At 42.0% G+C, this 13,398-nt stretch overlaps 1 protein-coding gene across 1 annotated transcript in view; it reads right to left on the bottom strand.

The window, feature by feature from the left end:
* LOC126175096 (chromatin-remodeling complex ATPase chain Iswi) overlaps positions 1 to 13,398 on the bottom strand; it is a 130,538-nt gene that overhangs the window by 21,869 nt on the left and 95,271 nt on the right. Inside the window, exons 13-14 of the mRNA XM_049921639.1 lie at positions 2,507 to 2,655; positions 1,397 to 1,509 (exon numbers count right to left, since the gene is read on the bottom strand). Of these exons, the coding sequence (XP_049777596.1) occupies positions 1,397 to 1,509; positions 2,507 to 2,655 (262 nt within the window). The remainder of the gene's footprint in view (positions 1 to 1,396; positions 1,510 to 2,506; positions 2,656 to 13,398) is intronic.

The raw sequence follows: 13,398 nt of genomic DNA, 5'->3' as shown, positions 1-13,398 counted from the left end.
AACATGACAGGATACGTATATTCTTCCGCGTTTGCTGTTCTTTCACTCTAGTTTCGTAGTTTATTAGGCAGACAGGATTTAAATGAGATAGCAGCAAACATGAAAGAATACATGGCAAAATGTTTATTTTCGTATTATTCTTATGGTGAAGAGAATACTGCATGTGATTCACATTTTATCAGGTTCCTATTAGCAACCATCTCTTCTCACAGGTAGGAAAAAACTCCGAACGTAGAGTTGGCCATATTGACAAACATCCCTAACGGTCTTGCCAGTCGGATTTTCGTAGTACATTGAATTCTGCTACATTCGAAGATGAACAATACGGAATTTGTATTTACTTCGTTGGATAATGTATGAAAATGCAGTGGCCGAAACAAGGGGCGGAGAAAAAAAGTTTTGGTGCCAGTATTTATCTTTATGCCCACAAAGCATGCTTGTGTAGCACTACATATATTCGATGGCAGAAGTTAGTTGTGGCGGCACCTACCAACATTTTTCAGAACCTCCGCTTGCTTTGCACTCGATTCTAAGCCGCAGGCGGTTTTTTGGATTACAAAAACTGGAAAAAAAAGTGCGGCTTAGATTCGAGTAAATACGGTACTCGAGCTCCAGTGCTGGGACAATATAATTTTACTAACATTCCCAGTCTTGTTTATATGACATGACTATCAATCACTCAATGTCTCACCAACATGGCAAGTTATTGCCTTTACTCCTTCCATTATTTATATTCTACAAAGACCTTTCCACTATCCCATTTATGTCTTCCGTAACTTAGTTACTCTATCATAATGCTGCATTATTGTTTGGATGCCTAGGTCATTCCAGTATCTGATAATGATATCAAATTAATGAAACATCGATTTCTGAGCTTTTTCTTGAATGTCTGATGGATGTTATGCTTCCGGGTCTACAGCAGGAGCGACAATTCTATTTTACGCAAATTATTTAGGTGATGAATCCAACTGACTTCATCAAGTTCTGTGCCTGCGAAGACATCAGAGCCAGTCACTGAAATAGTATAATAAAAATGGAATTGTCAACCTAGCTGGACATTCTAAAACTTACTGCCTTTGAATATTGACAAAAATAATGAATCTTTGAAAATATTCTGTAACTGGATAGATAAAAAAATCTACTCATAAAGCGGTGGCAGGAAAGGTGGAGCTTAAAATAGCCTAAACCTCCCCACAAAACCTTTTGCTTCACCCCTCTTCCTTCCCCCCTAAAGCCTCCTGCCAGGAGGAGGAGCCACTGGCTCTGAAAGCTTGCAAATTTCAATACCTTTATGTGTGTTTCCCCCTGCCGCCGCGTGACGAGTAGATTTTTTTATCTACCCAATTACATTATAATTGTGTACTAGACTTGATATCAAACATCTACTGTATCTAACCTGTAATCTTCTCCCTCAAACTGGTAAACCGAGTCCGCTGTCGATGTATCCATTGTGAAGTTTCGGAGAGAAGATTCTCCCAGGCCTGCCAGTTTCTGCCTCAGTTCTTCCGTCTGCAGGCAGATGAAAGACACATAATGTGTATAACATCTACATTCAACACTAATACAAGTAATGTGGATGGGTTTTGCTATCCAGTTCCAAGAAAGAAAGAAATTATTTTCCTTGTGTTTCTATTTAACACACAATTGAAATTTGAAAACTTAACACTACAATGTATGGTTTATACAAAAAAATGACACTGTCTAAGCAGGACATGATAAAGAGCAAACGTTTAAAATTGTAAGGTGACAGAATGGTTTGGTTGGCCAGGATGTGAAACTTCTATTCCCAACAACTGAAAATATTGAGCCTAACTTTTTGTTCTTCATATTCCATCTTCAGATATGTAAAGGGGATTGATTCCCCTTGCTCTCAAAACAAAAGGGTCCCTTTCAACCTAGAGTTTGGGTAATCAACAATATTAGGAAAAGGATAGGTTGCTGCTCACTGGAAAGATAACACCCTGATTTGCAGTCAGGCACAACAAAAAGGCTGTTACACATACAGCTTTCTCCCAAAGCCTTCTTCAGAAAAGAAAGCACACACAGTCACATAATCAAGCACACCTAATGCACACACAACAGCCATCTCCGACAGCTCGGAGCCCAGTCCGAGCTGACAGAGACAGTCATCATGTTTGTGCGAGGTGTGCTTACTTGTGTCGTTTATTTTCTGAAGAAGGCCTTGGGCAAAAACTAAATGTGTAACAGTCTCTTCTGCATACCTGTCTGAAACTCAACATGTCATCCTTACGGTGAGTAGAAATTTATCCTTTTCCTAATACTGTTGGTATTCCAACCTGGAGATGCTACTGTTAGAGTTTAGGTAAACTGGCCCTCCCCCACCTTCACCAAAGGTTTTCATTTTTTCCCTGTTCTACATATTTTTTACTGTCCCCAGTAGAGATATTATCCATCTCCCACAGGTAATTATTAGCCAGTCATGTTGTCTCCTTGCATTCTTAACACTATATAAGTAACAACTAGAGAATCTTCACTGTTAACTCACTTTGGCTTCTCCTTTCTGCAGTATAGTATCTATATCCTCATCAGTAATTTCAGAATCTTTTGATGCAAATACATGATTTGCACCATGTCTTATCATATTTAACATTTCATCTTTGTTCAACTGGTTCTGTTTGTTATCAACCAGGCGGCCTAGAAAGAAAACAATGCATATAAACGAACACAAAGTGAGTATTGAAACATATTCAATGTTAACGTAATGTAATTGGATAGATAAAAAATTTACTCATCAAGCGGCAGCACAAAAAAACACACATAAAGATAATGAAATTTGCAAATTTTTGGAGCCAATGGTTCCTTCTTCTGGCATAAGGGTTGTATGGGCAAGGAAGAGGCGTGAAGGAAAAGGACTGGTGAAGTTTAGGACATGCGGAGAGTTCGGAAAGGTCGCCCAGAATGCCAAATGGGATGAGAATGAAACCTCACAAGTCCTTTTTCTTCGCCCCTCTTCTTTCCTCTTCAACCCTTCTGCCAGAAGATGCGGCCACCGGCCCTGGAAGCTTGCAGTTTTCACTACCTTTATGTGTATTTTCTCCTGCCACCACTTTGTGAGTAGATTTTTTTTATCTATCCAGTTACATTGCAAAAATTGATTACTTTTGGTGATGTATTCAATGATACGCATAAAATGTTATTCAACACAGATTGAAAGATAATATTTATTCTATGACATCTGTGACTACACACACATACTCTGCAAGCTACCAGCAGTGCCTGGCAGAGGATACTTTGTACAACTGCTAGTCATCTCCTTTTGTGTTCCACTCGTAAATGGAGAGAGGGAAAAAACAACTATCTATATGCCTCTATATGGATCCTAATGTCTTGTATCTTGTCTTTGCAGTCCTTACATGAGATGAATGTTAGTGGAAGTAGAATCTTTGTGCAATGAACCACAAATGCCAGTTCTCTGAACTTTCTCAATAGCATTTTGCAGAAAGAATGTCTTCTTCCCACAATGAATTCTCATTTGAGTTCATGGAGCATATCTGTAGAACTCGCCTAAGCTGACCATTCAACTGCATCTAGCAGCACACTACTAAATGCAGTATTTGAATGTTACAGTGTTGTTATTTTTACTCACTTGCATCAGTTTAGATTTTTCTACATTTAAACAAGCTGCTTTTCGTCACACCAAATAGAAATTCTGTCAAAATCATCCTGTATTTTTCTACAGTCACTCAATGGTGATTCTTCCCCATATACTACAATGTCGTCACCAAATAGTCACCGACTGCTGCTCAAACTATCTGTCAGATTGCTTATGTATGTAGAGGAAAAGAGTGGTCACAACACACTTTCCTGGGGCGCTCCTGACGATAGCTTTGTCTCTGACTAAGACTTGCTGTTGTGGGTAACATACTGGGCTCTATTACTTAAAAAGCCTTCGAGCCACTCGTATATCTGAGAACCTATTTGGACCCTCATTGACAGTCTGCAATGAGGCATCATGTCAAACGCTTTCTGAAAAATCTAGTGACAGAAAATTTGCCTGTTGTGTCAGACTTTGCACTGGGTAAGAGATTCACGAGAAATGCAAGGTGTGTAAGGGATCAAAGGCAAAGAGTATTTTCTGTAAAGTCAAACTGGGATTCCAGCCAGACCTGGGGACTTGATTTGTTTACAGCTTTATTAGTTGCTTCTCGTCGCCAGGGATGTCATTTCTATGTCCTCCATATGTGAGTCTGTGTGATGGCCGCAAGATAGTATGTCTGTACTATCACCCTGTGCAAATGTTTTTTAAATGGAGAAATAAAAATTTCAGCTTTCATATTGCTGTCTTCTACTGCCACACCAGAAAATTAGACAATTGACTGAATAGAAGACTTTGCCCTACTTAGCGATTTTGTGGAGGACTAGAATTCTCTCAGGTTCTCACAACATCTTTCACTAATGTATAACATAATTTGCATCCGCCCCCCGGTAGCTGAGTGGTCAGCGTGACATAATGTCAATCCTAAGGGCCCGGGTTCAACCCTGGCTGGGTCCGCTCAGTGACTGGGTGTTGTATTGTCCTAATCATCACCATTTCACCCTCTTCGACACGCAAGTCGGCGAAGTGGCGTCAAATCGAAAGACTTGCCAACGGTCTATCCGAACGGAGGCCCTAGTCACATGACATTTACATTTATTTAATATAATTTGCACAATAATTACATGGTTTGTAACGAAACACCGGTATTTTACTAATTTTCTATACACTTTACCTCCAGTAACTATGTACACTTGTAGGTAATTGCAACAGTCATGTTATGTCCGTCTTTAGTCAATTTAAACAACAAAATTAGTAAATAATAATTTAATTTTCCACCATAATTTTTCAGATTCCTAACTGTCACTGACGAGTTCATAAGTAGAGCAAAGCTTGTTTATGGATGGAGTGGAAAACATATGAACCTGTGAACAGCTAACATCTGTATAAATCACAGTTGGAAAAAGAAATTAAGGGTGACTGAAGTTTAACATATTGTCAATAATGATGTCTTTAGAGACTGAGTACATGACTGGATTGGGGAAGGATGCTTAGGAAATCAACTATGTCCTCTTCAGAGAGATGATCTGAATACCTGGCTTAAGTGAGTAAGAGAAGCCTGGGAAGCTAAATCTGGACAGTTGGACACATACGAACTAACATGCTCCCGAGTGTTGAGTCTAGAGCCTCAGTAATGAGCCACATTGCTCAGTTAAACCATAGCTGGGCAGCTTCATAGTGATATCTCTCACAAGGAAAATATTTGGGCTCTTACACCACAATCCTATGAGGGGTCATTTAAAGGTCTCTTACTGCACTAGTGATATTCTTTTATCTGCAAACCACTAAGTATGCTATGCCGAATTCGACTTTTTCCTGCCGCCAGTAGAGACAATGGAAATTTGTGGTAAGGACTTATGGCACCGAACTGCTGAGGTCATAGTTTCCTAAGCTTACACACTAATTAATCTAATTTAAACTAACTTATGCTAAGGACAACACACAAACCCATGCCCGAGGGAAGACTCGGACCTCTGACAGGCGAGCCGCGCAGACCGTGACAAGATGCCTCAGACTGCGCGGCCAGTAGAGACAGGCAGCATGTATGTGAAGTTGTATTTTGTGAAGTTAGCTGTGTGTCGTAGCATCTGATGGGTCAGCAATTGGTTACTGACCCTACTCATGTATTGCAATTCGCTGAAATGAAGTTACGATGAACTCTTCTTTGTAGAGATGGTTATTGAGATTACTGGGTTTGACAAACTACGTTGCTACCCTCAGATCTGTAAAGTGTACACCGAGTAAGCTCAAAATTGGGTGTGGAATATCTACATAACATGATGATATACTATTCCATACACATGTTCTTGGAATATCTGTTTATTATATAACACAAACTACTACACATATGGATAAGATTCTTTGAACTGTAGTGGGTAAGGTTTTGAATCCATATTACGTCAAAAATGTTATGTAGATATTCCTCACCCAGTTTCTAGCTACTCAGTATAGGCTTTACAGCTCTGAAAACAGCAACATAGCTTGCCAAAACTGGTAATCTGGATAAATAATGCTCCACTAAAGCAATTGTGACACTTTGAAGTTTGTTACTTCTACTTCATTGGTGTAGAAGATTCATTCACATGTTTTCTAGTATTTGCACACATCAAAAAAAGTTTTGCATCACCCCGGTTCCCAGAAATCCTGAGGCCAGACGCTGACTGTGGATATTGTGTCACAGATGCAGCCCTTTGACTGTTCAGAGAAGTTACTAAACCCGCCCAAAGATGTAAACAACCATGCATGAGCAGCGCCTATTGGACGCAGGGGGTCCAACAGCTGATCAATTCCAGTCATTCCACCAGGAATGGCTCGTGTTGTCTGTAGTTCAACCGTGCCTACATAGTCAATATCGCGGTTTGATCGCATCCGCATTGTTACTATGTGCCAGGAAGGTCTCTCAACAAGGGAAGTATCCAGGTGTCTCGGAGTGAAACAAAGCGATGTTGTTCAGACATGGAGGAGATACAGAGAGACAGGAACTGTCAATGACATGCCTCGCTCAGGCCGCCCAAGGGCTACTGCTTCAGTGGATGACCTCTACCTACGGATTATGGCTTGGAGGAATACTGACAGCAACACCACAAGATTCAATAACGCTTTTTGCGCAGCCACAGGATGTCGTGTTACGACTCAAATCTGTGCGCAACAGGCTGCATGACGCGCAACTTTACTCCAAGCATCCATCTTTGCAACCAGACACCATACAGTGCGGTACAGATGGGCCCAACAACATGGCGAATGGACCACTCAGGACTGGCATCATGCTGTCTTCACTGATCAGTGTCGCATATACCTTCAACTAGACAATCATTGGAGACGTGTTTGGAGGCAACCCAGTCAGGCTGAACGCCTTAGATACTCTGTCCAGCGAGTGCAGCAAGGTGGAGGTGCCCTGCTGTTTTGGGGTGGCATTACATGGGGCTAATGTCCGCCTCTGGTGGTCACGGAAGGCGCCGTAACAGCTGTACGATACGTGAATGCCATCCTCTGACTGATAGTGCAACCATATTGGCAACATACTGGCGAGGTATTCGTCTTCATGGATGACAATTTGCGCCCCCATCGTGCACATCTTGTGAATGACTTCCTTCAGAGTAACGACATCGCTTGACTAGAGTGGCCACCATGTTCTCCAGACATGAACCCTATCGAACATGCCTGAAATAGATTGAAAAGGGCTGTTTATGGACGACGTGACTCACCAACCACTGTGAGGGACCTACGCCAAATCACAGTTGAGGAGTGGGACAATCTGGACGAACAGTGCCTTGATGAACTTGAGATTGTATGTCACAATGAATACAGGCATGCATCAATGCAAGAGGATGTGCTACTAGGTATTAGAGGTACCAATGTGTACAACAATCTGGACTACCACCTGTGAAGGTCTTGAAGTGTGGTGGTATAACAGGCAATGTGTGGTTTTCATGAGCAATAAAAAGGGTGGAAATGATGTTTATGTTGATGTACCCCAGGGATCAGTGTTAGGGCCACTCCTGTTCCTTATTTATATAAATGATATGCTCTCTAGTATTATAGGTAACTCTAAAATATTTCTGTTTGCTGATAACACTAGCTTGGTAGTAAAGGATGTTGTATACAACACTGGCTTGGTTTCAAATAGTACAGTTCATGTCATAAGTTCATTGCTTGTAGAAAATAAACAAACGCTAAATCACAGTAAGACTCAGTTTTTACAGTTTCTAACACACAATTCAACAAAACCTGACATTTAATTTCACAGAATGGTCATATGATTAGTGAAACTGAACAGTTCAAATTTCTAGGTGTTCAAATAGATAGTAAACTGTCGTGGAAAGTCCATATTCAGGATCTTGTTCAAAAACTTAATGCTGCCATTTTTACTATTAGAATAGTATCTGAAGCGAGTGATTGTTTGACACGAAAATTAGTCTACTTTGCTTATGTCGTATAGTATGATATTTTGGGGTAACTCTCCCCATTCTAAAATGATATTTTTGGCTCAGAAACGGGTGGTTCGGGCATTAACTGGTGTTAGTTCACGAACCTCTTGTCGAACCCTATTCACGAGTCTGGGTATTTTGACATCGGCCTCTCAATATATGTATTCCTTACTGTCATTTCTTGTCAACAATATTAGATTATTCCCAAGAATAAGCAGCTTTCACTCAGTTATTACTCGGCAGAAATCAAACCTGCATTTGGATCGGATTTCCTTTACTCTTGTGCAGCAAGGTGTGCAGTATACTGCTGCATCCATTTTCAATAAGCTACCACAAGAATTCAAAAACCTTAGCAGTAATCTATGCGCTTTCAAATCGAAACTGAAGAGTTTCCTCGTGGGTCACTCCTTCTGTTCTGTCGAGGAGTTCCTTGAAAAATTTAAGCTGATTCTTGTCATATTGTTGACTGGCTCGACTTTTTTGGGTTCATAAACATATTGTTTTTATCTTTTATTACTTTTATGTTCTGATTTCATGTACTGACATGTTCCATGACCTTGGAGATTTTCTCCTCAATTTGGTCCTACGGAACTTGATGTGTAAATAAATAAATAAATAAATAAAAAGTCTACAGACCAATGCTTCGTTATGCATGGTAGAACACTGGCTACAATATTGGTGAGCCTGTGGACAACTTCAAAAGTGTCACAGTGTCACCAATGTGGCATTCAGACCCGATATTATAGAATGAACAGTTAAGAAACGAGAACCTAACCTAACCAACATCTACAGCATTTTTGCAGAAACTTGAAGAAAAATGACATTCACCAGCTCATTGGATGATACATGATGGTCCTATAAGCAAAATTTCATGCAGATACCTTTGTTCGAACTCAAATACCTTCCTTGTTCATGCAGAAGCTGTGTTACATCTCTGGTGTTGTGAATGACTCGATTGACACATGTGCCCTGAAGCTGAGACACCTTTCCACATAAGCGATGTGAACGAGGCATCATAACCTTAGATGCAGTGTGTTCCTACCCAATATTAGTGTGAAGTTGGACGACATCAGACAGTTATGTATCTATTGAGGAATGAAGTAATTATACCTGCAGACATGCCTACAAAATGACAAATATTGGGCTCTGCTATGTTTGGGCACCATACCTCCCAATGCAAGTGGTGAGTTTTACCATATACACTCATCAGCCAAAACATTATGACCACTGTCCACTGAGAGACTGAATGTCAGCAGCTGGTGTTGTGGGTATGTTCTGCAGTAAGGATAGTACATACACAGACCAGAAATGAATAAGGAATCATTTTAGTGATGAGCTGCACCACAAATGGGGAAATCCACTGACATTAGCAACTCTGACAAAGAGCAGGTTTTTACGGTCCAGTGCCTGGGAATGAACATCTTGGACAAGTGAAATTGGCCACTTCTCACACTGCCATCTATGGGAAGTGGTTCAAAGATGGTGAAACTATGAACAGGTTACCAGGTATGCCTCACACAGAACGTAGTGGTCGTTGGCTTGCCCAATATGTAAGGCAGGACAGGCAACCACCTATGGCAGGTCTGACAGTGGAGTACAACATTAGCGTAGGCTCAAGTGTTTTGGACCACACAATTCGGCACACATTGTTGAACACAATTCAGTACACATTGTTGAACATGCGATTTTGTAGCAGACAACCCCTATGTGTTCCCACGCTGACCCAACATCACTGTCAACTACAGTTGCGGTGGACACAGGAACATCGAGACTGGACCATGGATCAATGTAAATGCGTCGCCTGGCCGGATGAATCACGTTTTATTATTACACGAGGTTGGTGGCTGTGTCCTGACATGCCACCATTTATGTGAATAGCTGCTGGAAAATGCACTGTGCCATGGACATTGGCAGAAGTATTACGCTATGGGAGACACTTACCTGAGCTTCTGTGGGACCTGTTGTACTAATTGAAGGCACCACGACATCTGTGGACTACATGAACATTATTGCAGACCACCTGCACCAATGGTGACGGCATCTTCCCAGGAGAGTAACTTCCATATCACAAAGCCAAATCCTTGCAATAGTGATTTGAGGAGCACGACAGTGAACTCATGCTTCAGTTTTGGCCACCAAATTCACCTGATCTGTACCAATGGAGCACATCTGGGGCACTATAGGATACCATCTCCAGAAACCTAGTATGGAGCTGTCAAATCCATGCCATGTAGTATTGCTTTCCAAAGGCAAACCAACATGCTATTTTGTTTTTGGGGTAGTGACACATATGTATGTCTCTTACCGACACAACCTCTTTGACATTATATTCTAGCCCAACCTAATTTGCTGCTTAGATCTTCTTTGTTCAGGATGTTTTCTACCACTAACGTAGCCAGTTGAATACACAGTTGTCCTTGGGAGGTTGTGAGTAAAGTAGTGAGGGGGACTGAGAGTGTATCAGCCAGAAGCATTGGTTAACTGTTTTTGTACATATGCTAGCTGAAATGCCACACTTCTAATGAAGATGTGCAGATATGGTGTGTGTTTACAGCTTCTGCAATGGCAGTGCTCCTGCTGCTATCTAAGAACACTGTCTGCACTTGCCCGCATCTCGTGGTCGTGCGGTAGCGTTCTCGCTTCCCACGCCCGGGTTCGATTCCCGGCGGGGTCAGGGATTTTCTCTGCCTCGTGATGGCTGGGTGTTGTGTGCTGTCCGTAGGTTAGTTAGGTTTAAGTAGTTCTACGTTCTAGGGGACTTATGACCACAGCAGTTGAGTCCCATAGTGCTCAGAGCCATTTGAACCATTTTTTGTCTGCACTTCTGACACGTCAAATTCCTGATCATAGTGTTTACCAGAGTTTTCAGCACACTGTGTGCAACAGGCATTCTTCGAAGTTCCCATTCTTCTTCTGAATGTGTAGTTCAACAATCTGTTCAGGAACAGTAACATATTGTTGAGATGCTGCAGCACAGTCATATTACTAGCACATGGCGACTGTGCAGGAACAAGCAACACATTGTTGAATGGTTCTACTACCAGCACTTGGTAACTTAAATGTGATCTGTCTTGCTATGAAATCTTCACGGGTTATCAGCCTAGTGGCGTTGTCTTCTAGTCGCAATGTTTCAATGGATTGCGTATCCATCATCTACTGGCGAAGTGTCAGGATGCTGTCTGCCATATGCCTTTGTAGCCGCTGGACCGCTATCAGATTCCAGCCGCCGACCAGTCATGTGCCGGCGGAATCACACTGGGCGCTTGGCGGCTGGTGTCTGTTCATATCAGCGCAGGCCGCGGTCCCCTTCGGACCGGAGCGTTCTTGCCGAATTTTCCTAATTGCATCCCCCAAGCTGTAATGAAATGGTAACCCCACTCTCTCGATTAATTAAATTTTCATGCAGGTGTATCTCTACTGCTTCTTTTATCACCAAATCCCAAAATCCACTGGCGCTACATAACTTCTTTGTTTCTTTAAATTCGAAGGTATGCTTTTCGTTGCTGCTGTGTTCCGCCACCGCGGACTTGTCAACCAGTCCAAGACGCACGTTTCTTATGTGTTCCGTAGGGCACTGTGTAATGCAACATTGCGTCTGCCCTATCTATTGCATTCGCATTCAATTCTATAAACACCCGGTGTCAGTCCTAGTGGGTCTTTGGTCAATCCAAAAATATCCTTGATTTTCTTTGCTGCGTGAAAGACAGTCTTCACTTGGTGCTTCTTAAGGATTCTCACGATCTTCGACATTGACCATATATGGCAAGAAAGCACAACCTTTTGAGCCGTCCTCTTCTGGTCTCTCTCTTCCTCTCCTCTTATTGTTCCTCATAGCTCTTCCTATTAGTTTCTCACTGTAGCCGTTTCTTCTGAAGGTCTCCTTTAGATCTTGTAATTCACTCGGTAAGCTCTTCTTGTCGCAAATGGACCTCGCCCTGTGTACCAAGGTGTTAAGTATAGAGCTGCGTTGCGCTGGATGGTGACAGCTCCTAGCGTTGAGATGTAGGTCTGTGTTTGTTTCATTCCTATATACCGAATGTCCCGGTGTGCCTCCTGTGTTTCTAGTAACCAGGATGTCCAGGAAGGGTAGGCCTCCAAATTTCTCTATTTCCACTGTAAACTTGATGTTTTCATGTATACCGTTGAGGTGCTGCAGGAACTCAAGTAGTTATCTTTACCATATATCTGTAAAATGCTTTTGGTTTCAGTGGGGCCGTGTCAAAGCTATTTCCTCGAAGTGTCACATGTATAAGTTAGCCATGCTTGGTGCTAAGGGAGAACCTATAGCAACTCCATCTATTTGTTCGTAGAATTTCCCACCACATTTCAACTAGGTGGTGGTTAGTACACGTTTCAAGTAGGTGGTGGTTAGTACATGCCGAAACAGTTTGACTATGTCCTCATCAAAGTGTCCCTCCAGCAGTGCTAGAGAATCATCCAGGGGCACCCGTGTGAATAATGACGTCACATCGAAGCTGACTAACAGATCTTCTTCATACAACTGCATTTCTTGCAGTACCTTGACAAATTCCACCGAGTTTTTCACATGGTGGGGACAGTTCCCTATGAGTGGTTTTGACATTTGGCAATGCCGTATGTTGGTGCACTTATTGTGTTTAAAATCAGACGTAATGGAACCTCCTCCTTGTGATTTTTTGGTACGCTGTACAGGCGTGGTGGTGGTGCTGGTGCCCTCGGGTACAGTCTTCTGATAGTGTTCTTTTCTAGTCCTGAGCTATTGAGCAACTCGATGGTCCTTCGTGTCACTGATGCAGTCAAGTCCATTCCCACTTGTTTGTAAGCAAAATCTTGCAGGAGAGTGTCGATCTTCTGCCAATAATCTTCTGACTTCATCAGCACTGTCACATTCCCTTTTTCCTCTGCTAGGACCACTATATCCTCGTCTTCCTGGAGTGCTTGTAGTGCCTTGTGCTCTGCAGCCGAAATGTTGTTCTTCAGCATTTTTACCTTCTCAAGTACTTTGCAAATGTCTCTTCTCACTTCTTCTGCAGCCTGTGAGGGGAGTCCTCCTATGGCCCGTTCCACACCACTGATGATTTCACGTTTTGGCAACGTCTTTGGAACTGGGGCAAAGTTTTGGCCTTTTGACATCAGTGAAACAGTTGGCTCATCCAGTTCTCTTTCTGTCAGATTAATGACCACCTCGTCAGCGCAAGTTTTATCTTCTTGATCTGTAATTTTTGTCTCGCAAACATTTGGAACAGGATGAATGTACATATGAATTTTTTTGCTTCAAATGATAGTTCCTGTCATATCCATGAATACTTACCATTCTTCTTGGGACACCCGGTACAAGAATACATCCCGTTAGCTTGTAAAGTGCTATTTGATATATTCCCCCATTAAGTTTCTTGTAGTCAATCAACTGCAGTCCAAAAAGCACCATCATAAGAT

Source organism: Schistocerca cancellata, chromosome 3 (genome assembly GCF_023864275.1).
Source record: "Schistocerca cancellata isolate TAMUIC-IGC-003103 chromosome 3, iqSchCanc2.1, whole genome shotgun sequence".
Lineage (NCBI taxonomy): Eukaryota > Metazoa > Arthropoda > Insecta > Orthoptera > Acrididae > Schistocerca > Schistocerca cancellata.
The sequence above is the reverse complement of the archived record's forward strand: the minus strand, read 5'-3'. Positions and strand labels throughout refer to the sequence as shown.